The 27,226-nt window shown below is 39.7% G+C and overlaps 1 protein-coding gene across 1 annotated transcript in view; it reads right to left on the bottom strand.

The window, feature by feature from the left end:
* LOC145978318 (klaroid protein-like) overlaps positions 1 to 27,226 on the bottom strand; it is a 120,868-nt gene that overhangs the window by 92,883 nt on the left and 759 nt on the right. Inside the window, exons 2-3 of the mRNA XM_083110873.1 lie at positions 25,712 to 25,820; positions 15,290 to 15,495 (exon numbers count right to left, since the gene is read on the bottom strand). Coding sequence (XP_082966999.1) covers positions 15,290 to 15,495; positions 25,712 to 25,820 — 315 coding nt within the window. The remainder of the gene's footprint in view (positions 1 to 15,289; positions 15,496 to 25,711; positions 25,821 to 27,226) is intronic.

Genomic DNA, 27,226 nt, shown 5'->3' on the forward strand with positions numbered 1-27,226 from the left:
TTCGTCCCAGTTAGGTGTGACGATCACTTTGTCACCTTTTGCGAGGCTCCTATCACGGAAACGAAGCCTCAGTCGTAAAAATGGAACTTAGACTTTTTGCTTGTTTTCGTGTGAGGAATCACCTCCCAAGCGTTGTAAACGACCTTTAGAAACACCCTGTATATATGTTTGTTCCGGCATAACTCTCGTACGCCTGGAGCGATTTCAACCAAACTTGGTACACATATCACTTTACAATCTGGAAATAAATACCGTGAGGGTAAGGCACCCCTGTCAACCATAGGGGTGGGGGGTGGGAAGGGAGTGACATGTAAAACTACCGATATTAGTGTGGAATCCATAGTTTTCGGGGCCACTAAGATGAATATTGACACTCCCAATGCCGTTCAACTCCAACATAATTTTACATTATAATTAGAATTCATTATTTTCCTGTCTAATAGAAGATTGGGATAAATAAATAGAGTCCAGCGCAGATAATTCTGCCGTGCAATGCGCGACAGAACTAAAGAAGCAGTGTTGCTAATGGACCAGATAGAAAAATCGCTGCGGTGCGCCGATGCACAGCTGTTACGTACAACAATGAAATTAGAGAATTCAGGTCTATCTAACGTTGAGTTTTAAACGTCATGCATTATACCAGGACTAGGATTAATATGTACTAACAAGTGGCTTTGTATGTAGCTACTAAAAATTCGCAAAATATGAACTAACACATAAGTAAAATTACCAAAAATGCTGCAAAGAAGACTTCTTCATACGATTCCTTATTTGAGTGATTTCAAACAAAATAAAAAAATATATATATTATTTTTCATTGCATTAATGCACTGGTGGCGTTCTAACTTTTCACTCCCAAAACCCGTATACACTGGTATGGAACTGCAACGGCAGATAATAACATGCCAACGTGTTAAACCGCTACAATTGCACCATAACACTCCTCCTGAAGCAGTATTATTATTTCCTCTCTGAGATCGGCGACAGTCGGTTGCCTTTGTTGTACATTTACAAAGGATGCCGGCTTCCACAACAATAACAAGTACATATACTGCCACTAGACGATAAGCTGCGCGGCTTTTTCTTTTGTTATGAACCAGGGCCGGCGCTAGTCATTTTGCCTCCCTGGGAGGTGGCGGCAGATGCCGCTCTATTTCGACCCCCCCCCCCCGGTCATTACGCAGCAACGGAAAATTGAAAATCAATATATTCCTAACTAAAACATCAAAATATAAAATAAATAATGAGACTTCTTATGCTATTTCAATACTATTCAGCGCAAAAGAATATCTCGCTCGATCACAGTTTTCAATAGGCTTATTTTTTTCTTCTCTTCAAATTTTGCCGCTCTGGGCGATGGGACGGTTCGCCCTCCCCTTCCGCCGGCCCTGCTATGAACTTGGTCACCCATCAAAGCATGGCAATTTTAACACAGAAAACAATATGCATCGCATTAAGCAGCAAAAATGACAGCCTCCTCTATGCAATTTCTACAAGAACACTTGCCGGAGCCAGAGTTGAAATGATGTTGGAGCCACATAATTTATTTATTTTGAATAATTCCAAAATTATGAAATATGAACAATTTGTTGCTGCTGTTCGCTGCTCTCTTGCCAAAATGCTTTATTGGGATGCTAACACCATGACTGGCTTCCTCCTTCATGAACTCGTGCACGTTGCTTAGAATTTCCCGAGCTTGGCTATGCAAGGTTTTTGATTTCAACTTCGACAGAACTGGAGGCATTATGGAATTTAACGTTCATTAGCAAACACACACTTTTACATACACACACGCAATACACGCACACAACGTCAAACCGGTCAAATACTTAGTATAAAATAAAAATATGGTGCTTCCAATCCAACGAAACTCACCGTCACTTTACCTGCCTTTTCCCCTTCCGTGACAGAAATAGTGCTTCATTATTACAGTTGGCAACACTAGTTACTAGCTAGCCAATGAACATGCACTGCATAAAAGAAGCAACCACTACGCCGTGCTATATTGCCACATCAGCGTCCCTACCGAACGGTGGGAACCGCGAGCTGGAGCGCTAGTCAATTGTTTTCAATGATGTTTGCGCGAGTGTGTCCAGGAATGGAATGACAATGTGGCAACAATAGCGAAGGTTTTCGAGCAGGGTAGAACACATGATGCTAAGGGAGAGGGAGACGAAACGAAAATTCGTTTCTACGCAACGGCAAATTTACGTGTGTGGCACTCTACGAGAGCCAGACTTGCCTGTGCAGCGCTTCCAAAACTGGTCTCTTTTACGTCACAATGATCGCCTGCGAACACTTTTGGTATTGCTCCCCACCCCCTTTGTGTGGTGAAAATGACATCTTCAGTTGGTGTACAGTGACACGCACTGTCTGTGCATAAGACATTGTAGCATTTGTTGTTTGTTGTGTGTGTGTGTCGGGAGGGGGGATATTACGTAGTTGTCGCGTGTAAAAATACACGTTGTCGCAATCACCTGATAATGTGTTTTTCTTTCCCTCCTCCTGGTGGAGTAATGTGTCTCTCGTATGCCACATGACATGATTCGTTCATTCCTCGCGTGTAACTGGGGTATGCAACCGTGCTCAACTTTTCGGATTTTGTGTTCGGTGCTCATGTTTTGATGTTTGAGGTCGGGATGTGTTGTCTTTAACGCATTTCTCATTGTCACGGTCCTTCTTGCTGCGTTACATACCCTTTCCATGTATTGTTCTTGCTGGAAATCCCCAATTCCTTTGAGGACTCCATTGCGCATGCGTGCAGTGAACTTTTCATAGTGACTTCCGGACTGAGCACATACGATTCCTTTATGATTCCCTTGGAACCGCCTCTCTATCTGTGATAGTATTCGTCCCAGTTAGGTGTGACGATCACTTTGTCACCTTTTGCGAGGCTCCTATCACGGAAACGAAGCCTCAGTCGTAAAAATGGAACTTAGACTTTTTGCTTGTTTTCGTGTGAGGAATCACCTCCCAAGCGTTGTAAACGACCTTTAGAAACACCCTGTATATATGTTTGTTCCGGCATAACTCTCGTACGCCTGGAGCGATTTCAACCAAACTTGGTACACATATCACTTTACAATCTGGAAATAAATACCGTGAGGGTAAGGCACCCCTGTCAACCATAGGGGTGGGGGGTGGGAAGGGAGTGACATGTAAAACTACCGATATTAGTGTGGAATCCATAGTTTTCGGGGCCACTAAGATGAATATTGACACTCCCAATGCCGTTCAACTCCAACATAATTTTACATTATAATTAGAATTCATTATTTTCCTGTCTAATAGAAGATTGGGATAAATAAATAGAGTCCAGCGCAGATAATTCTGCCGTGCAATGCGCGACAGAACTAAAGAAGCAGTGTTGCTAATGGACCAGATAGAAAAATCGCTGCGGTGCGCCGATGCACAGCTGTTACGTACAACAATGAAATTAGAGAATTCAGGTCTATCTAACGTTGAGTTTTAAACGTCATGCATTATACCAGGACTAGGATTAATATGTACTAACAAGTGGCTTTGTATGTAGCTACTAAAAATTCGCAAAATATGAACTAACACATAAGTAAAATTACCAAAAATGCTGCAAAGAAGACTTCTTCATACGATTCCTTATTTGAGTGATTTCAAACAAAATAAAAAAATATATATATTATTTTTCATTGCATTAATGCACTGGTGGCGTTCTAACTTTTCACTCCCAAAACCCGTATACACTGGTATGGAACTGCAACGGCAGATAATAACATGCCAACGTGTTAAACCGCTACAATTGCACCATAACACTCCTCCTGAAGCAGTATTATTATTTCCTCTCTGAGATCGGCGACAGTCGGTTGCCTTTGTTGTACATTTACAAAGGATGCCGGCTTCCACAACAATAACAAGTACATATACTGCCACTAGACGATAAGCTGCGCGGCTTTTTCTTTTGTTATGAACCAGGGCCGGCGCTAGTCATTTTGCCTCCCTGGGAGGTGGCGGCAGATGCCGCTCTATTTCGACCCCCCCCCCCCGGTCATTACGCAGCAACGGAAAATTGAAAATCAATATATTCCTAACTAAAACATCAAAATATAAAATAAATAATGAGACTTCTTATGCTATTTCAATACTATTCAGCGCAAAAGAATATCTCGCTCGATCACAGTTTTCAATAGGCTTATTTTTTTCTTCTCTTCAAATTTTGCCGCTCTGGGCGATGGGACGGTTCGCCCTCCCCTTCCGCCGGCCCTGCTATGAACTTGGTCACCCATCAAAGCATGGCAATTTTAACACAGAAAACAATATGCATCGCATTAAGCAGCAAAAATGACAGCCTCCTCTATGCAATTTCTACAAGAACACTTGCCGGAGCCAGAGTTGAAATGATGTTGGAGCCACATAATTTATTTATTTTGAATAATTCCAAAATTATGAAATATGAACAATTTGTTGCTGCTGTTCGCTGCTCTCTTGCCAAAATGCTTTATTGGGATGCTAACACCATGACTGGCTTCCTCCTTCATGAACTCGTGCACGTTGCTTAGAATTTCCCGAGCTTGGCTATGCAAGGTTTTTGATTTCAACTTCGACAGAACTGGAGGCATTATGGAATTTAACGTTCATTAGCAAACACACACTTTTACATACACACACGCAATACACGCACACAACGTCAAACCGGTCAAATACTTAGTATAAAATAAAAATATGGTGCTTCCAATCCAACGAAACTCACCGTCACTTTACCTGCCTTTTCCCCTTCCGTGACAGAAATAGTGCTTCATTATTACAGTTGGCAACACTAGTTACTAGCTAGCCAATGAACATGCACTGCATAAAAGAAGCAACCACTACGCCGTGCTATATTGCCACATCAGCGTCCCTACCGAACGGTGGGAACCGCGAGCTGGAGCGCTAGTCAATTGTTTTCAATGATGTTTGCGCGAGTGTGTCCAGGAATGGAATGACAATGTGGCAACAATAGCGAAGGTTTTCGAGCAGGGTAGAACACATGATGCTAAGGGAGAGGGAGACGAAACGAAAATTCGTTTCTACGCAACGGCAAATTTACGTGTGTGGCACTCTACCCGGGCAACGCCGGATAATCAGCTAGTAATTTCATAAATGAATGTAATAAACGTCCCTCAACAGAAGTAAGGGCCGTGGCGGATTGGTCAGCGTAAGTCATGGGATGTGTTTTATCACATTCATCCGTTTCACTAATTCAACGTTCATCTAAACTTGGAGAGGTGAAACGTGACGTAAAGTACCCAGAATTACAAATACAAACACAGGGACACAGAAACGTACTTAGGTGCTTGATTTTCAAACGTTGTGGGAACATTTGTGTCTTATCAGAAGAAACGCGAGAAGAAACACAAGGAATGCTCTATTCTGGATTCCATCCCGGAAATTCTGAACAAGCAACACCACCCAATGTCAATGCTATCAAACATTGATGATTGATGTATCTGTAGAGGGGGTGCTAAAACGACATCACAATGACACCAAACATTGGTTCCAGGAGGTCCACAACAGGCGTTGGTCACATTGGCGCTCGAACGGGGGGCAAGAGTGGGCAGTTGCTCCCCTAATATTCTCACTTAGAAATTCATTTTGCAGGAATCATATGATCGTTATTAATAAAATAAATAAGTATTTTAAAGCATTTTCAAGTTCAAAGCAAATACGGAGGGGGGTGCATTATTTCTTATGTAATGGATGTCCAACGTCGTTCTCTAGGAAATTTCTTGTTATTAACAATCCCACACACTTTACTCGTTAGTTGGGTTACCTCTATAAGTTTGCTAAATAAATTGTCCATACATTTGAAATCAGCAGTGGCGACTGCGTGCCAAAACTGGGGGAGCAAGGACAGTTGACTCTTTCTTGGTAGACAAGGCTTTAAGAGCCAATAGTGGAGGGGGAAAAGTGGGGGAGCTGCTGCTCCCACTCCCCCCTAATCAAAGTCATGGTTGAAAATGAATAAAGTTGGGGGGGGGGGGGCAAAGAACATTGGTGCCACGGAAGTTTGAATTCTTCTAAGACAGTGGTTTTCGGCGGATCTGGATACACTCGATATACGACCCTGTTCCATACGCAACAAGACAATTAAAAAAGTGAAATGAGGTTTTTCTTTCCCGTCTGAACTTTCATCAAGGCTTTTTTGCTCCCCTAATAAGAGGGTACGCGCAAGCCTATGGTTGGTCAGTATACTTTTTACTGGTCTAATGAGTAACATCTTCATGTTTTTAACTGGAGAAGCGTTAAAATAAAATAACACAAATGTTTGAAATCAACACAGTCTTAACACCATCCAATTTAACACACTCAATGATGTCGGTTTTGGAAAAATTGTGTTAGTCAAAACATGTAGCCATATAAAAGTGAAGTATTATCTATGTCCTGAATGAGATTTTGTCGACTTTTATGCACAGATAGGCTAATCGGGGCTGGACCTACAGATTAAAATGAGACCGAACCACTGTGTGCCTCCATGTAATGTAGACCATCGACGAATAATAGTACTCGTCGTTCATTCACGATATTTTCGTTTCTGGCTCACAAAAATCCCCTCCGATCAACGTCACAACGAAAACAGCCAACCGAAAGTTTATGAACACAGTCGACTAACCTGCAATGTACCCACCATGAGCTCCGTAACTACTTCCGAAGCAATTTCGTTTCAGGAAAATTAATTACAATAATTTCAGACCTGAGAAAATTGAGGGCGGGTCAGCAACAGTATCCTGAAGCTTGAACATCCTCAAGCACGTTTCGTGGATGGAAATTCTCACGAAAAACACTGTGCAAATAGCAGAGGGAGAACCTGATCTGATAACAACACAACGGAAGGCTCTTGTACCTTGCAGGCACTAAATAACCTTTGTCTTGCCTCGGCGTCGTTTCTTTTCTCATGCTACAAGGAACAGGAACACACACACAATGCCCGCCTTTCAACCCATTATGGAAACATATTCTCCGTTAACTCAGGCATATCTCTTTCACAATGATCTGACGCCACGACGATACCAGCAATTCTTCAACTGCGAACTCAACACGAACGATTCTTTTAACAGTGCAAACTCTTCCACGTGTGCTTTGAAGTCAAAAGCCTTACCGCCTCTGTGGCACAGTGGCGGATTAATGACCTCTCACGGGGATGATCCAATTAAGGATTTTTGTTACTTTTAGGCATCTCCGGGAGGTGATTAATTAATGGCGTCAGATTTTTTTTAATAAAACATTTTCAGCTCCATTATTTAACTCTTTTCTTTATAATGATTGCATCGCAATATGATCCCCTTTTTTCATTTAATGTCAATGTAATCCTTTTCTGAATGCATATTTCAGTGTGGTGCTGGCCTAAGTGATCGCAGAAGCAGTAATTTTCTTCTTGCCTAAGTGATCGCAGAAGCAGTAATTTTCTTCTTAAGTTTTTTTTTTTTTTTTTTTTTAAAGATGTTAGGGGGTGAAAAATTCCTTGTAACTAGCCATTTTTCGAAGGAGATAAAGAACCAGGCAATGATACTACCTTAATATAATGGCGCTAAACATATCCTAATTGAACCGTTGTTGGCACCTGGCATCCTGGTATTTGGCATAACAGTCCAGTCAGGTCCAGTGTTGATTTCCTTGCACAGAAAAAAAATTAGGTGAAAACATAAATTTTTATTAAACACCTCTTAGAAGTGGAAAATACATTTTCCTTTGTATCGTTGAGTAATTTATCACCCGCCATAAATAAACCACAGTCTAATTAAAAAGTTCAATTTGGCTTGGGAACAATCAATACCATTTCCATTATATGTTTTAAAATGTTTGTAATCACGCAGCTCGAGCTAACGTTAATTACTGGCATGAATTTTTTTGTATTTTTATTTTTCGTAGAAATGTAGTTTCACACCAATGATCTTCATTTTTCATTATTCCTTCATTTCATTCATTCAACGAAACCCAATATATCCGTAAATTTGTTTTCTGTGGGCATAATAATAATGGTTGACGCAGTTTTGTGATCATAATATTTCAATCTTCCTACAATGAAGGGAAATTTTGCACCTTCAAAAGTGAAAATGTGTTCTCAAATTGTGGCAACACTGTAACAGACAAATCTCCGTTCGCCTTCATAGGAGTTGTACTCAAAGGAATGGACGTTGCAGAAGTTAACATAAAAGGAACCCTCACACTTCTATTTCAGAAGTTGACAAATTTAAAAAGAAAAAGGAAAAATAAAAAAAAAAACACAATAAACCGACCCAATTCGCGCCCTGGGCTACTTCAGGGTCGTGGATTCGATTCCTGGTGGAGGCACGCTGAGCAGTGGTTCGGATCCCGCTTTCAACTGTGTGGTCAGCCCCGATCAGCTTAGCTTATCTGAGCCTAGATATACATGCAGCACACAAGATACGAAACCAAAACATATCCATTCACTATTACTCAGTGTTTTCTTCAAGATCTACCAGATCTTATCGACTTACAACGTCCAGTTCAGTAAATAATTGGGAGATTCCCGATTCTTATTAAATCGCTCAAGGGCAACTTAGGGTTTATTTAGTTCGAGACTGGATTGATTGATAAGCCTGTCCTTGGCATTACGTCACAGCATGAAACAAGATGAGACATGTTGTCTGTAATGTCAGCGTTCGTTCGCCCTTATTGAAAGATCGGTAAGTGAACTACACGAGCAAGAGCACAGATCTGGAGTAACGCAACGTGTTAACGAAAAAATATATGATTGGTTTTAACGGTTAAAGTTTGTGCATGAGGGCATCTGCTTCGATTTCGTCCCGAAGTATGAGCAACATATACGAGTCCCTACACAAACTTTGGCAGCGTATGGATTTCATCAAACCAAACAACATTAAGTCTTTCGTTTGCCGCCTGGCATATTCGAGCAAACTGGTAAATATAAAGTTCCCGTGCACAATGCACCATGCCAAGAAGGCACATACTGAAAATCTGAAGCAAGACGAGAGTTGCTGCAGTGAGAGGATTTCGTTCGAACGCCAAATACTTCGCAGGAACGACGCAAGATAGCATACGGACTTTAAAAAGAGCGCGGTATACACTCGAAGCACAGTAGTACCGTGGTTTGGCAGTGGGTCATCGGTACATGCGGCGATGACCAAGCAAAATATTAAAAATATTGCATTTTAAAAATTTTAGACAACTAAAAAAAGGAAGTCAGGATTTTCGCATATTTGTGCGGAATAAGTTAAGCGACAGCAGGAAACAGCTCGAAATACGCAAGAGATTCGCTAAAGTTTAGGGCATCAAAATGAGGGCCCGGTACTACATCTCGCACCGAACCCTCCAGCCAAGTTTCATATTGAAGGCAATGGTGTTGGACGGCTCAGCTCATCGCAGAATGATGTGATTCTATCTGGTCTCTGCCGGTGCCGAGAACAGTCGAAGGCTTCCGAACATGCAGACCCTACGACATGGTACAACCACCTCTACTCCACCCACTCTTGAAGGTCTGGGTCATAACAGGCCTTTTTTCAGCCCCTATCGCCATGTTTACAGCCACGGCAGGGTTTCTGTTGAGTCATCAAGATTCTTCCAGAATGCCCAGTGGCGTGCTCTAGAAGGGGTTGGTGAGGGTCATAATCCCTGCTTAGGCTCAATATAAAAATAAGATCATGAAAGGTAGAAAAAGATGGCAAAATGAGGAATGATTACTACAAAAAAGTACACGTAATCCTCCCTTTCGAAAATCCTGGGCACGCCAATGCGAATGTCTGCCATTTCTACTTGTTAAGAGGAAAAACATATATTGAACGATATAATCATATTTAATAGGTAATTCTCATCGTATGGGATACAATTATGCATCTTGTAGTCGTAAAATCTGTGGTATGAGCTTTTACATTGAATTGGCAATGACCTCGGCGTTTATCAGAGAAATATTGTCCCCCCCCCCCCCCCATCGGTTGGACGATCGGCCCTGACGTTTGGCAAATCTTGCGATGACTACGTGAAGATGTCACGCTTCGCCACTGGTAGTGGGCCCCCATGGATCGTGAAGCGAAAGACGCAGTGAAATATAGTTACCATCTACATGTTAAAATGTAGTATAGTCTATCTTACTGATACAGTGATGTGAAAATGGAATACATGATTGTGGGCTGAAACTACCAACCAAGGCGGATATTTTACGTATGCATACGTGTCTACGGTTATTTCACATTAAAATAATATTCCATTGCATAAAAATTAGTCTGGAATGTCGAGGGATGGAAGGAGCAATATAAAATGAATACGGTCAACCAGCTTGTTCGCACTTCCAAGAATATAAATCTGAATTCAAAGAAAAAGTCACTCTAACTTACAAAACGTTTCCACTTCCATATTTACGGTTACCAAGAGCTTCTAACTTCACTTCTGCGGAAACAAGAGAACGAGACATTCGAGGGGGAAAAGGGAGATACCGTTTCGAGCATACGTTAGCGGAAAAGCAGGTGCAATCGAAAGGCAAAATGTTAATCTTTTATGGTCAATTCTGGGCTGAATCTAGTTTCACTTTCTACGTCGTAGCGTTTTCCCCGCTCGAAAGGAATCGCTGTAACAGGAAATGACGTCACCGCCTGCATCACTGTCCCTGGCAGCATCATTCAAATGCAACCTAGCAGAACAATTTCAGCCAAGGTTGTCGCTGTAAAAAATAGACCTTCACTTACGTTCCCACATAAATATTTCCGCGCTTTCGTACGAGGCGTTCAACATAGCGACGAACATCTCTATGGACATAATAGAGATAATACATCATATTGAACGGAAAACCATTTTGAAAAATACTGCTTCCCCTGAAAAAAGAAAAAGGCAGAGGTATATACATTCCTCACAAAAAGTTTGGAATATTATATTAGGCAATAGGTGATAGGCACGGTGGCATATGTCGGCGAAAAGACGAGAACGTCCATCAGACAGATACCATGTGTTGTTGCATTCCAAGGCCGTGTCTATCACCTATTGTCTAATAACGGGTGTTTCACTCGAGGCGGAACCCTGTATTTCGGTCATAACTCGGACACTAATAAAGATATTGCAACGAAATTTGGAGTGGACTTACCTCCGTTCATGCGAAGTCGGGTGACAGCATGAGAAGTGCTGGAAATTGCCACCATTGGCGTATTCGACACGACAATCAAAACAGTAGTGAGCCAAAATTAGTTTGTTTTTTTCGGCGACCGCGTAATTTCCAGGGGACTTTGGTCACCGCGCTCGCCCGATCTCACGCCGCCTGATTTTTTTTTTTTTTGTGGGGACATTTGAAGTCACAGGTTTACGCCAACAAACAGCGAACCATAGAGGCCTTGAAAGCAAACATCAGTGCGGCCATCCAAGCAGTGACACCTGACGTACTGAGACGGTATTTCCACAACATGGAACGCCGCGTCCAATGCTGCCTGGACGCCAATGGCGGCCATTTCCAACACTTATTATGATGTCAGCCGACTTCGCATGAACGGAGGTAAGTCCACTCCACATTTCGTTGCAATATCTTTATTAGTGTCCGAGTTATGAACGAAATACAGGGTTCCGGCCCGAGTGAAACACCCTGTATAACAATATTCCAAAGATTTTGTGAGGAGTGTATTTGGGGGAAGAGCCGGACATGAGAATACACCCGTCAGGTGCGAATGGAAAATCTTGAATAGTGCAAACATGTATGCTTTCAACATTACATGTTGAATGCAATTTGTACTCCACCCACGTATGCGCAAGCCTTGCCTTACAAGGAGAAACCCACCTACGCTACAAATTCGATAGCTTGAGCACATATACCCATTACCCACAATTCCATGTGTTGTGAAAAGTGACAGATCCAACTGAGAACACGCCCTTGTGGAAAGTGAACGTATATTTCAGCAGAATATTAAGCTATTCTCGGATGAAGCATGCCTTGCAACTCTTTCGAGCGCTCCAATTTTAGAAAATCCGCCCAGACTAAACACAGTGTAATTCTCCTTTATTATCTGTCCACTGTACGAACGAAACAGTGTAACCAAAAACACGCGGCTTCTGAGTAATCCTATTGGTTGCTCGAATGACAGCTGTGCAGGTATCTTGCGCATAGAAACGTGGAAGTGACGAAGCCACACTACCCAACTTCAGTTGAAGCGCCTTATATAAGCTGTACAAATACAAGAAACACATGAGAAAGAATTATTTATCAGAAATCACGTGGTTTTGTTTATATTAACTTCGTTCTTTCAGTGGATGGAGAATAATGCTAAAGAATTTTCCAATTTTCCCCAACAAAGATGTCTCACTTATGAAATTGTATTAGGGGCTTGTTTCAAAACATATGCTCCTTCAGTGTGTTGGATCCAACTTACACTTTTCATTTTACGTTACTTTTCTGTCACTTTGGCTAATCGCGGCGACGAGGATGGAATGATAGCTTTATGGCGATTTACAATGATTTGGGTTATTTTTACTTCGTTTTTTCTGCAACTTTTGGTTAATAGCGAATATGAGGATGGGTAATGACCTGATGAAGGAACACTCATAAAGCACACCCATGCTAACGTCGGGATTCGAACACGGAGCACCTGGCGTCGTAGCGCGATGATAACCACTCCACCACTTGAACGCGGAAACTGCGGTGGTGATACTATATGCGAGCCGACCACTTGGCTATCCAAAAAGCGTATGTAGCAGTGAAGCTCAAATTTAGGAATGACTGTAGTGGGAATGGGCCGTAAATTTTGAGCAGGAAGATTGATTTTTTTTCTCTTTCAAATGGCATAGTACTATTGGAATATCACAATATGGGATGGGTAGCTAAGGTTTGTTGTTCACAAGGTAGCCCATCGCCCTTAAAAAGGGGTCACAATGGTCAGGAAATCCAATCCAAATACCCCTACTATATATTCCCCAATTGACTAGCCTTATTTTAATACACTATGAGGTTCCTAGTTTCTAAAAAGAGGTTTGAAACTCAATTTTTAGTATATAATAGGTATTTAATGAATACAGGAAGACCAGTACATTAGCTTAAAGCTATTTGACACTTTCAATTTGATCCTTCCTTATACCATATTAGGAACGCCGTCGCCTTGTAATCAAGGGGTTCTGTGTTCGATGCCTGGTGAAGGCGTATAGTGGTTTGTTAGTACCCCACTTTTAACCACAGACCCACTCCCGATTAGCCCATCTGTACACAAAGTGCACAAACTCAACCCAAATTTTAACGTGGAAAAACTGGTGCAGGAAAACACACATATCCAGTGGTGTTAGTCTAACCCCACTCCCTAACATTCTAGCGGAAGAAGGTCATGTACAAATATAAAGAAAACCAGTCATTAAATAACCAAATCATCGAAAAAAAACAATGTCCACTGTCGAGATCCTCATAAACCACGGGAAGCTCGGCCGTTACAAAGTGGCCATTGGTCCAAACACAACTCCAACGGCTTTTTTTTAAACTGCTGAGAGCGTTGTAAACGAGCATGACGTTACGGGGATCAATGAGCGCACCTGTGAGTCATGCAAATTATGCATACAGGAACGGGAGCTTCAGTTAGGACCAATTGACGCCAGTCACGACGATTTTCCCCCGCTAGCGAGAGAGAATTCACCTGTAAATCTTGAACCTTTCTTTCTTAGCAGGTGGTCGCTTGACGACTACACCAAAAACAAACATTATTACAAAGCACAATCTGCTGGAAAAAAGTTCACATGAACCTTTCGAAAGCTGCTAATTGTGATAATAACCTTGCCTGCTTGTTCTAACACATATAATAGCTTCAAATGTGGAGACTGCAGCTTTTATGCAACGACTTTCACGGAAATAGGTTGCATTCATGTTGAGTAAGATGCGAACTGTACGCCTTAGAACCAGGAACACACAGAGATGTCCATTGTCAACATTGGATAATTCTCAAGAAAACCCTTTAGCTATATCAGTTATCTGGGAAACAGAATTCCATAATTCTCTGTTAGGCCCGAAAAGTTCGCTTCGCCTCGAAAACTTGCAGGTTAGCACGAAAGGCATACGTTTGCGCAATGCATTTCGGCAACAAACATGCTAAGAACAGTGTTGCCAACAAAGATTACAACAAATGTTTTCAATATTCTGCCTAAGGACAGGTTATCTTACATATGGGGAGTGATAGGCATATTTTCTGACAGAGTGAATTCAGTCTATGGAAACACGCGAGTGATTTGGTGAATGTAGATCATGTTACTTTTAACATTAAAAACCAAACTGGTTCTCGAACACCAAGCAATTTGGAAGCGCGCGCGCGCACACGCACACACACACACACACACACACACACACACACACACACACATATATATATATAAAACATCACTATTAACTGTAGGCGTTTCGCAAAGCATTTCTTTTCAGAGGATTCACACTAGAAGACAAAAAAACATGTATTTCTTTTACGCCAAAAGGGGTCAAGGTGGGCGGATGCCCTCCTATCGACTCGTCTGCTCTCCATTCCACTCCTATCAAAGAAGAAGCGCTAGATAAATGCTCCATCAGTCCAAATATGCATTTTACTATGGTATTTTGGTGTGTATGTATTATGTGTGAAGGACACCTCCGAAAATATGTCCGTCTCCAGAGTCATTTTAGCTGGCAACGTCGATGTTTGACGCAGAAATGATATGTCTTTTCTACAAATGTTCAAATATGTCTGTAGCCATACTGCTAAGCAGTTGACAACACTGAAGAACTGGTAAAAGCTGTGTGGCGGAAAGCTTCAAATTGTAATGACTCTTGAGAACATACACAGCTTGGTATTTCGTCACAGCTGCACACTCTACAAAGGATTGGAAGGACAGAGTGAGAGAAGCCACAACGTAGGCACCCGGAACATTACTTGGTTCCACGAACTCATATCTACAATTTTGTGGAAACAAAATTCCCTGACTTTTCCAGGAAAATTAGCAAAGGGAAATTGGTTCTAGACCGTAAAAAAAAACCTTTCTATGTTTAAAGTCGTATTTCATTCGGTCCAGGAACCCTATTTTTTTCCGGATCAAATTTAGATACGGCCCAGAATTCTTTTTTCTCGGGTCCAGGAACATTTTTTCCGGACCAATTTAAATACGATCCAGGAACTTTTTTTTCCTGATGAATTTAAATATGGGCCAGGAACCGTAATGAAACGAAACAATACGCAACTTAGAGATCGAATTTAAAGTGTGCGAGAAAAAAATGTTCCGGTAGTCTTACGGAACCCAATAGAACCCAGAACCTTTAACAACCCAGTTACAAATACCATCCTGGACACACGAACACCCGCAATCGAAATTTAAAAATCCTGGTACTCACTTCCACCACTCCCCAGATTGTTTGTAGACGTCGAAAGCAGCAGCAGCTCCAGTCCTCTGCGAGTACTCGCTCTCCTCGCTCGAGTAGTCGCTCGTCCGCTCCCGCTCGACAGGCTTCTGTGGTACCGAGCGCTTCGGGGTCTCGCTCGTCGAGCGGCGGCTGCTTCGTCTCAACCTCCCTGACCGCCGGGACGATGTCATCTCAACCTGCGAGAAAGGAAAGAACATGGTGAATGGAGACATATCCAATCCGGAGCAATGGCAACAATAATTTGGCTACAGACCTGTGCTTCATGCTTTTTTAACATTTTAAATTTAAATTTAAAAATGTATTTCACACTGTGTAGTAATGACTGTGCTACGTCAGTGTACGTATCTACAGAGTGACATAAAAGTCTCGATCCATTTTTGCGAAACACGTGAAAGAAGGAGAAATCATTGCAACAGCACCCCTAATACGAATTTTGAAGTTCTGACGGTTAGTAACTTAAGTTGCGTATACCTTGGATTTAATAAACCTCCAAGCAAAATAATCAAAGGGTGTTAGGTGGATTGATATAGCTTCTCAAATGTTATGGACCCCACATCCAGTAGAACTAACACCCTTGGATTTCTCTTGCTTGGGGGTTTATTAAATCCAAGATGTACACAAATCTTCGGTGCATTCGTAATTGCACTAGGGATGCCGGGAGTTTCCCGATGGCGTACCGATAACGTCATCGCATTGTAATGAAAGGGTCTCTGGTTCAATAACCGGTGGAGGCAAATAGTGGTTCGAATCACAAGTTTAAACTGTACGCTCAGCCCCGACTTGCTTATCTGCGTATAAAATCAACTAAAATCAGCTATACAGTGTGTTCCATGCAACAAAGGAGCAGTGTGGTGTGGTCATATCAAAGTGAACTAAACTACACTGTAACGAACATATTCAACAACATTAATAAGTAGGGAGCGAAGTTGATGACCTAAAAAATATAGGTATATGACCTATAGAATGTCCTAAAAAAATGTGAAAAAATGACGTAAGAAATGCAAAAAATGACCATTAAATTTGTTAGTTTTAGGTTAAAAATTGAAATGAAAAGGAAATTAAACAAAATTCAATCTTGCTTTAAAAAAAAGGCACCAAATGATACCACATGCACATTCAATTAAAATATGCAACGAGGATTTTCAATGTAAACAACCGAATAATTTTAAAACAATTTTATGAAAAGGTCGTATACACTGAATTAAACTGTAGGTCCAGTCCCGATTAGCCTTTTTGTGCAGAAAATGGACTTAATACACAAACTCAGCTTTCATTAAAAAACAGCTGCATATTCATAGGGTAAGTAGAAGTCATTAACGTCGTTTTTCTGCCACTTTTGGCTACTCGCGACGATGAGTAATGATATGATGGAGTTACACTCACAAAGAATACCCATTCCGAGGCCTGAACTCGAACCTGGGACCCGTGGGGTCGTAGCTCGCTGTGATAACCACTCCGGGTCGGGGGTCGGCGGTACGTACATGTCACAACACAAGCTCCCATTGGTTTCATATAAAAAAAGAACGCGAAAAATTGCGGACGTCCATGGTTTTGACTACATTAAATTCCCTGACTTTTCAGGATGGACATCATCGTTGGTCCTAAGCAACCCTGCCTATAGATGAGAAAACTGCTCGTTGTGTAGCGACCTAAAAACAAAATACTACAGAGCAGAAGGATAGTCTCAACAAAAAATTCCCAACGGGTGTGTGTAGGCTCGGGCATACATACCTCTCTTTGGACAACGTTTCCCCTAACATCCCGACAAAAGTCATTAATTCTACGTTCGGAGGGTTGGAACCCTCCTTCCCATATCGATGTCCACCACAGACAACAGTATTTCTCAAGCCTATATAGGATTCGAGATTCCACGTTCTTTCAACCCTTAATTTCAACAAAGGATAGCCGCGGTTTTCTCCCTCGGGAGGAGGGCGCAGTGCTCAAAGTGGGGATGAACGTGAGGTGATGCCTCCCCCCCCCTTTAAGAAAATTCTCATAAAGCATCCCCCACCTTTCCCCCAAACTGGGCGGCAAAACATCACCCCCAGTTAGGAATTTCCATTCTGAACACTGAAGGGCAGAGTAAGATTTCACATCTTGCCCTTCAGTCTAAAAAAACTTATATTTTATCATTCATTAATATTGTTATTTTACAAATCATAAAATTAATACAGTGGAACCTTGATAACTCGAACTTGAGGGGAAAAAGAAAAAAATCGAGGTATCAAGGATTTCGACTTGCCAAGGTTAGAGTTATTGAGGGCCAAAATCGCTCACTTCGAGTTATAGAGTCTAAAGTTACTGACCCTTCTGAACGTCGCCATTACATATCCCTATAATGTATGTAGCATAATTTTAAGTTAATACGTAACTGTACAGTACAACGTGTGGAATTTTAAAATCTTTCGCAATTTCACTATTTTTCTTAATGCCTTCGTCAACCTCTTTTCAAAGCTTCCGCTTCTCTCCAACACTTAATGTCTTACAATTTCGTTTCACGGACATCATAACCTGCAACTTTTATGTACGTTACATATGTATCAACACTTCTACAATGCACATTAACAATGATGGTTACATACACTGCAGGGTGGGGGAGTTCAAGTCCCGACACGATTGTTGATCACCTGACATTGTAGAGGCAACGGCAAAGATAACAGTAGGCAAATTGACGATCACTTTTTTTCATTACTCTTCATTCCACACTCTGTGTTATTTTAAGGAATGAATTTCTGTTTATACAAAGCAGATGTCGTTCTCTGCCTAACGACGTTCTTACTTCAATTCATTATCATCACATTGTGGAAAACGAACTGAATGAAAATGGTGATGGACAATTTGCCTACTATTTCTTTTGCCGTTGGGTGTACGTACACACCCTTATTGAGGTCCGTGCGACTAAAACTTCGAGTTATAGAGGTGATTAGAATTTAACTTCGACTCATAGAGGTTTTCATAGTCCACCTTCGAGGTATTGAGCTCGAACGGCATCCCATAAACTGTACAAAAATTCTTCTTATCAAGGTTTTATTCGAGTTGTTGAGGTAAAATTAGTATCGAGTGTTATGGACAATTCAAGGGGATTGCAAAAAAATCGACTTATCAAGGAATTCGAGATGTTGAGGTTCGAGTTATCACGGTACCACTGTATTGGTCAAGTTCAGACTTGAGTCCACCATTTAAATAGAAACTGAATTCGGCTTGCTCCCTTTCCATAAACATGTATCACTTTGTTGATAAACAGTCATTTGTCTTTATTACTGGCCCCCTTTGGAGAAGCTCTTGAGGAGTATTTAGATTAATTTATATGAGACTGATGTGTGGGGAAGGCTGTCATTTAGGGGGTCTTTCTTAAAATAAAAAAAGGATATTTTCTTAAAATATTTTTTTTCCTATCCAAGGGCCTTTACGCGCGGTTTGGTGTGTCTTACGGGCGATTAAAACTCGGCAAAACAGGATGATTGACTTTTGATAAAAAATAACCCTGTAGAAAGGAATGGAAGATACTTGAGAAGACTGTGAGGATTGAAGGACTTTTGATAATATTTCTTTAAAAATATATAAAAATGCCAATTGTACATATTTTTTCAAGAGCATGGAATTGATGTACCAGATCATATTCTATGCAACAAATGTTCAAGACTGAATATTCTGATGATGTCGCAGGATAGTGACTGACCTATATGGGGATGGTCATTTTTTATAATATTTGCGAAAGCTGGAATAGAATGCTAGAACAAAAAGTTATACATTTGCAATCATGGATGTTATGATGCCAGAACATAGCGCTCCTTACAATGGTATAGAAGTACAAGCAAATTTGTACAATGCATTGTTGTAAATCATGCAAGAACTGAAGTACAATCTGTGATGTTATGCAGTGTCTTCCACGTTGCCTTAAAAATGGGAAGGAAATTGGATGTGGTGGTCTTGTCGAAGGAGGAAGCCGAAAAACAAACACGATGTAAACCACCAAGAATTACAGCAATAAAATGCAAGTTACTTTACAATGCGATTATTTCAGAAAAAAGTATCATGCCCAAAAAAAAAACAAGAGACTGGATGTATTGCATTTGCTATTTTCTAGAAATCTGTAACTACAAGATTGTTAAGAGAATTTAGGTGTTACTAGCGACCTTTACCATTAGATGTAAGAAATATATATGACGGCAGGCATGCTCCGATTGGTACTACTGGATACGAACTCGAGTGTTCAAGATCGACCTACAAGTTTCATCCACTCGAGTTCTGGGTAGCACGCCGTACACATACACAACTCTAATACACTTCAGGTAATGGTTTGTGATTTGATTTGCTTTATTTTACTTCACTTTTTGTGCCCCTTTTGGCTAATTTGTGAAGATGGGGATGAGTGATGATATGATCAAATTGATGAATGGACACTCACAAACATCCATGCCCAGCTTCAGGTAATGGGTGGGTGTTTTGGTAAAGAAGGGGCAAAATTTCTGTTAGTGAGTTCGTTAATGCACAGATTGGCAAAGAAGAGACATTTAAACCCACGATTGGTAAAGAAAGTCTTCATGAATTAAGTAATGATAATGGTATAAGATTGATTACTTTTGCAACCTCAAAGAATTTAATTGTGAAAAGTACCACTTTTAAACATAAAGATATCCATAAATATACCTGGTCTTCTCCAGATGGTAAAACTCATAATCAGATAGATCATATTCTCATTGATAAGAGAAGGCATACTAGTATAATTGACGTTCGTACACATAGAGGTGCTGACTGTGCCAGTGACCATTATTTAGTAATTGCTAAATTAAGAGAAAGGCTCTCAGTGATAAATCATAAGCAACAAAATCTAAAAGTTGTAAAATTTGATACAGGAAAGTTTACTGATGAAAGAATTAAGAAAGATTACCAAATTAAACTGTCAAATAGATTTGATGTTTTGCAGGATTTAAATGATGATGAAAATATAAATGAAACAGACGTAAATAAGAATTGGGAGCACATACGTAATGCAATAGAATCAGCAGCTAAAGAAAGTATAGGATACCATAAACCAAGAAAAAGTAAGCCATGGTTTGATAATGAATGTCATAATCTAATAGAAATAAGAAATCAGGCTAGACTTAGGTGGTTAAATAACTCTAATGATACAAATCTAAACAATTATAATAGAATAAAGCGAGAAGTTAACCGCACGTTTAAAAGTAAAAAAAGAGATTACTTGAAAAGCAAAATTAACGAAATTGAAACAAACAGCAAAAATAAAAATATCAGAGATTTATATAAAGGTGTAAATGAGTTTAGAAAGGGGTGGCAACCTAAAGTAAACTTGATAAAAGATAAAGACGGTGATTTTCTAGCTGACCCAAGCGATATTCTAAATAGATGGAAGAACTACTTTAATGACCTTTTAAATGTCCATGTAGGAGATAAATCAGAAGTAAATGAAGTCCACACAGCAGAACCTTTAGTTCCAGAACCTAACTTGACTGAAGTTAAAGATGCTATTAAAAGGCTAAAGAATAACAAAGCACCTGGCATTGATTTAATACCAGCTGAGTTAATTAAATATGGTGGAAATTCATTAATATGTCAAATTCATAAATTAATTTGTTTAATATGGAATAAAGAAGAAATCCGTCAACAGTGGAAAGAATCCATAATTGTTCCTGTGTTTAAAAAAGGTGATAAAATGAACTGCAATAATTACCGTGGAATTTCTCTACTCTCAACAACATACAAAATATTGTCTAACATTCTTTTAACAAGACTAACCCCATATGCTAATGACATTATAGGTGATTATCAATGTGGATTTAAACGTAACAGATCAACTACAGATCAAATTTTTCACATCAGACACACACTTGAAAAAAAGTGGGAATATAATCAAAATGTCCATCAGCTATTCATTGATTTCAAAAAAGCATATGATTCGGTCAAAAGAGAGAAATTATATAATATATTAGTAGAGTTTGGAATACCTAAGAAGCTTGTTAGTATGATAAAAATATGCACCAGTGAAACAGAAAGTAAAATTCGTATAGGTATTAATATGTCTGACAAATTTACAATTCATGATGGGTTAAAACAAGGAGATGCATTATCTCCATTGCTCTTTAATTTTGCCTTAGAATATGCTGTTAGGAAGGTAAAAGAAACTAAAGAAGGACTAAAATTATATGGTGTGACTCAGTTGTTAGCATATGCAGATGATGTAGACTTACTAGGGGATGATGTGATTACAATTAAGAATAATGCTAAAATATTTTTCAAAACTGCTAAAGAGATATTTGGAAGTTAACAAAGAGAAAACTAAATATATGCTTACAGGCCGAAACCAAGTGTTAGGTAATAATCAAAATCTAATTATTGATAACAACTCGTTTGAACCAGTTTCCAAATTCAAATACTTAGGAGTAATATTAACAAATGAAAATTATATTAAAGAGGAAATAAAAAGTAGGCTTAATTCAGGAAATGCATGTTACTTCTCTCTTCATAAACTTTTGTCTTCTCATTTAATATCTAAGAAACTAAAAGTTAAAATATACAAAACCGTAATTTTGCCTGTAGTGTTATATGGATGTGAAACTTGGTCCCTTACATTGAAAGAGGAACATAAATTGAGAGTATTTGAAAATAAGATCCTTAGGAAAATCTTTGGACCTAAAAGGGATGAGGAAACAGGTGAGTGGAGAAGGTTACATAATTTAGAACTACATAATTTGTATTCATGTCCAGATATTATTAGAATAATTAAATCAAGAAGACTTAGGTGGGCAGGCCATGTGGCACGAATGGGAGAGGAAAGAGGAGTTTACAGGATTCTTGTTGGGAAACCTGATGGTAAGAGACCTTTAGGAAGGCCAAGACGAAGATGGAGGGACAACGTTGAGATGAACCTAAGGGAAATCGGTAGAGATGGAAAAGAGTATATAGAACTTGCTCAAGATAGGGAAAGATGGAAGGCCTGTGTTGCTGCAGCCATGAACCTTCGGGTTTAAGAAGTCTAGGGAGTTAGTTAGTTAGTTAGTTAGTTAGAGTTCGTTAGGTACAATTGGTAAAACTGTTGAAAGTGAATATGATGTAGGTTTTGTTTGTGTATTCAGGTTAAAGTATGTAAGTGTATCATGGGACTGTATAGAATGGTTTAAAGGGCCTTTATTATATTTAATGGCTTTTGAAAAGATTGTTACCGCCAGACAATGAATAAACTTCAGGTGAAAATATTTATCTGTTTAATTGAAAGAAATGCTGGTAGTAATTATAAGATCTTCACTTATAATGAAAGTCCTCAAGGTGCACTGAATGGTCACATCAGCCTCGATTTCGTGCGGGAGCGTGTCCTTCAAGGAAATGAGGGTGGTGATAACTAGATTCACAACAAAAGTAGCAGTACTCAGAAGTGGAGGGGGATATAGGGGAATAATGCTCACAGTGGAAGCCCTCCTCAAAATTTCATTGATGAGCCAGAATCGTGAGAACAAGTAGGGAGCTACTTGAAAAGAAGAAGTAGCAAGCTCTGGTCTTGAAAGCCAGGAAACAGCAGCGATGGGAGTTGATGTGCTGACCATGGATCACCCAATAAAAAAAGCCGTTCTTGCACGCTCTGGCTCTTGGAAGACTGTTGCCCAATGGAGTTTAGTTTAGATTAGCATAAAATCTTTGTATTATGTTATCTAACACCCCCTCACATATGTTAATAAAACATACCATTGCATGTAGCCACACAATTTATGTTTGTTCTTTCTTTTCCAAGAAACTAACACACATGGATTGAATTCACATGAGATTTACTTCGTATTAGCGTACAATGTATTTATAGCAGTTGAAGTTGTAGCAAGTCAGTCTGGAAAACTGATACCGGAAAAATGAATAAGAACCTTTATAATTCACATGTCTGTTATAAAGAGAACACAATGAGTGGTTATGCATTAATGTAGATGCCCCAAGCAAGAAAGATCATGTAGTGTTGGAGCCTGCAGAGTATAATTGATAATTTTTATGTCAGAAAATGTTATCAGGATTAGTTTCCATGTGCATCTCTGGAGTCTCAGTAAGGTTTAGGTGGCAACACTGCCACTTTTTATTTTCAAAGGCAACCTGGAAAAAAATTATTTTCAACAGAAACCTTGCTGTTTGTTTATCTTCACAGCAGATAAGAATTGAACTAACAAGCCTCACTGAACATTTCCATTTCCTACACCTCAGCAGTTATTTCTTTGAACCAAATCCACTAACTTCAGGAACATCTGGAAGCTCTTTCCTCAGATATAAATAGTCTACATGTTATCACTCGACATAGATGCAGTGTAACGCTATTCAAGCAGAATATAGTCAAACATTTGACTCAAGTTTCGAACATCCACAATTAAAACAGAATGTGAGACAATGCATTTGTGCAGATTAAGAATGTAATGATTTAACATAAACTATATCAGTGTTGCTTAATTAACGCCTCAAACTTTACTCCATTCTGCAGATACATCTGTTCAGGAATGCAACTTCTTGTTGAATCTATCATTAATTCTGACGCTGGTGTTGATTTTGGTTCATTTTACTTTGCATTTCTGTCTCTTATGGCTAACCGTGAAGATGATGATGATTAAGATGAAACTGATGAAGGGAAGCTGTGCTAACCACCTTGCCACAGAGGCATGGTTTGTCTCTGAGGTATATTTGTGGATCCAGCTCTCTACAACTGTCACAGTGCGGGAAGAAACAGATTTCCTTCCTGCTCGTAGTGCAGAGATACTACAGATTGATTGAATTGGTGTTTTAAGTCCACTTTATGCACAGTAAGGCTAATCGGGACTGGACATACAATTTAAAATGGATTCCGAACCATTGTGTGCCTCCACCGGGTATCAAAACCGGGACCCCTTGATTATAGATACTACAGATGGATGATCACCTGTAGTGGATTGGAAATACTTCCAGGCTACTGCTGATCAGCCACACACTCATGCCTGTTGCAGAACTGCCGACACAAACTTCAAATAATATGATCCATCACCACATCCAGACTACACACATTGAGCTGCAAAGGATTTCTGTAACAGACAACCACCCCCACACTTTAATCCTTCATCGATATCTGCACATGGGCATCATTTTTCTCAGAAGGGCAAATTATACTTTTCCAGGGGAAGGGGGTTAAATGAGACATATTCCCCCTCTTTGATAGTGTTTTACCCTCTAAAAATACTCCTTCAGTCGAATCTATCATGTTTCTGCAACATCATTATAATAAATAAACTTAAATTACTGTGACTGAAATGAAATCATATGCATGATTTGATTGATTGAGTTCTGCTTTAAGTCCGCATTATGCACAAGAAGGCTAATGGGGACTCAACCTAAAGTTTAAAGTGGGATCCGAACCACTATGTCCCTCCACCAGGTATCGAACACGGAACACCTTGATTACAAGGCGACGACGCTACCAATGCACCATCGGGGAGGCCCTCATATGCATGAAATATATACTTTTAGGTAGACATTCATTTTCCACGGGACCCTTTCGGACATATATGTATCTGCAATTCAAGTATATTTGTGATACAGCATGTAGATCCCTACTCCTGCACAGCACAGGCTCTTGAACCACATGAAACGCCGTGGCAGACAAATGCTGCTTGATTGCAGGAACTTTCTTTGAGACCAAATAAACAAGTCAAGGCAGCTGAGACATCTGGTGGTGAATGGAACAACTAATTAGATACGGTCTGGCTCTGGTGTCAGGTGAACTTCTCATGCAGAGTTGAAATGAAAATGTCCCCAAAAAGTAATGAGCGGTCTCATATAAATAACCACCAATAGATATTTGAGCGATTTTACAATACCATACACTTCCCCAATTTTATTCATATTTTGCATACTCAATAATTTAGGCCTCCTAATCACGAATCTGCAGTTAAAATTTGGTGCTCACGTGTAGAACTTGCAAAATAAGCGGGTAACAAAACCAATGTTTATCGCAAGATTTTGCATTTCAAATACCTAAATAATAAAATATACATACCTAAACAACAAAATATATATTCCTGATATTACTACGACCCCACAATTTAACTATGTTAGCTTAACCTCACTGTGCATGGTTTGTGGGGCTACACGTGCATGGTTCATGGGGCTACCCGTGCATCATTAGAGGGGTGTAAGGCTAATTGTGGCCACCGACCCTCAAAATCTTGTGATAAGCATTGGTTTTCTTGAGAAATCGAAGGTGTCGGTTCTACATGTGAGCGCCAATTTTTAACTGCAGATTCGTAATTAGGAGGCCTAAGTTATTGAGTATGCAAAATATAAAAGAAATTGGGGAAGTATCTGGTATTGTAAAATCATACCGATATTTTCCTTTAAATAAAATGAATCATTGAAAATATAAAATAATATTGTTCATACCTTGGCAGAATTGACATTGTCCTCCAAAGCCCCCAAACTAGTATTTGTTATTGTCGATTTGCTTGTAGAACTCATTGTAGTAATTTTGGACTCATGTCTCCTACTGTGCCTGTAATAAGAATAAAAGTGAATGATGAAATGCAGAAAATATGGAATGATATACAGTCATACTGATCTGCTTATCACAGTGGGGACCAAGCATCTTCATTTCAAATAGCATTAGAAGATTCCATTGTTAAAAAAACTTCAGAAAAGTGGTAAATTCATTTAAACAATAACCACACAAACTGGATGTCTCAATCTTTGTGAGACCATGGCCCAGTGTTTTTTTTAAAGTTGATGTCCCAATTCCTACAACTTTATTGATAAATAACTTTATATTTTTTTAGAACTTTACACATTAACTAATATGTACTCTTGGAATAAAATATTAATAAATAAATTATGTCAAAATCGGAAAGAGTAATAGTTGGACTAACCTTGTTGACAAATATAAAATTAGGTTTGAAATGTAGTTTCCTCGATCAACATCATCAAGTTAATTTTTTAAGTAATGATTTATTACATTGGCATGTTGTTCTGAACACTGAAAAATTCCAATTATTCAGAATATTTTCATTACAAAATTTTTATTAATAAAAATGGCTGTACCAATTAAAATGACAAATTTCAAAACCTCTCACAGCCTCGTATAATTGATGCGAGGGCCTTGTACTGGACTATGGAGCAGCAATAAGAAACACTGGCTTAGTCTATCAAATGCAGTGTTCGAAGTGGTAATTCCTAGTGGGGGGATACTTTATGGAAATTTTCTAAACTGGGTGTAGGCACTGATAAAATTACTATTGTGTTTACTGTTTAAAAAAATACTACATGCTTCAGATCAATGTAACATTCCTCATTTTTACAAATGAACACCAGGCCAGTACTAGTTTACTATCCTTCGGACAGATTTCTTCATTTTTACAGAAGAAACTACTTACCGTAATAAGTTCCTGTAGTATTGTCTAACATCAGGAAGGTGTTTTGTGTGAAATTCAGGTAAGTTTTCCGTATCCTGGAAACGGATTTCTTCAAAGTTTGGGGCTCATTTGGGGGCAGGTGACTCCGGCCAATTTCTAACATGCCTTTAACAGGGAGTCTATAAAGAAAGCTGGGGAGCCGGAGCGGAGGCAGGGCCGTGTTAGCGGTTGGGGGCGGTAGGACAATTACACCAGGGGCGGAGCCCGGAATCGGTGGGAAATTTGGACTCAAAAATTTCAAACGAAAATAATTTTTTAGTTTAAATTTCCCACCGATTCCAGGATGGATAGCCCCAAAAACCATTCACGGAATGTTCCGCGAAGCAGATAGGTAAGTACGAATGTCAAAAATTGACGAAACTAAGAAGTTATAGGTGTCCGACGGATAGTAAACTGTTACCATTTTAAATTGACTTTATACTTATTTTGGCTAATAGGGATGGAAAGTGGTGTCACTCACTTCCGAATCAATTCGGTGCTAACATCACCGACG

This window comes from Lepisma saccharinum, chromosome 24, assembly GCF_977018435.1.
Source record: "Lepisma saccharinum chromosome 24, izLepSacc3.1, whole genome shotgun sequence".
NCBI lineage: Eukaryota > Metazoa > Arthropoda > Insecta > Zygentoma > Lepismatidae > Lepisma > Lepisma saccharinum.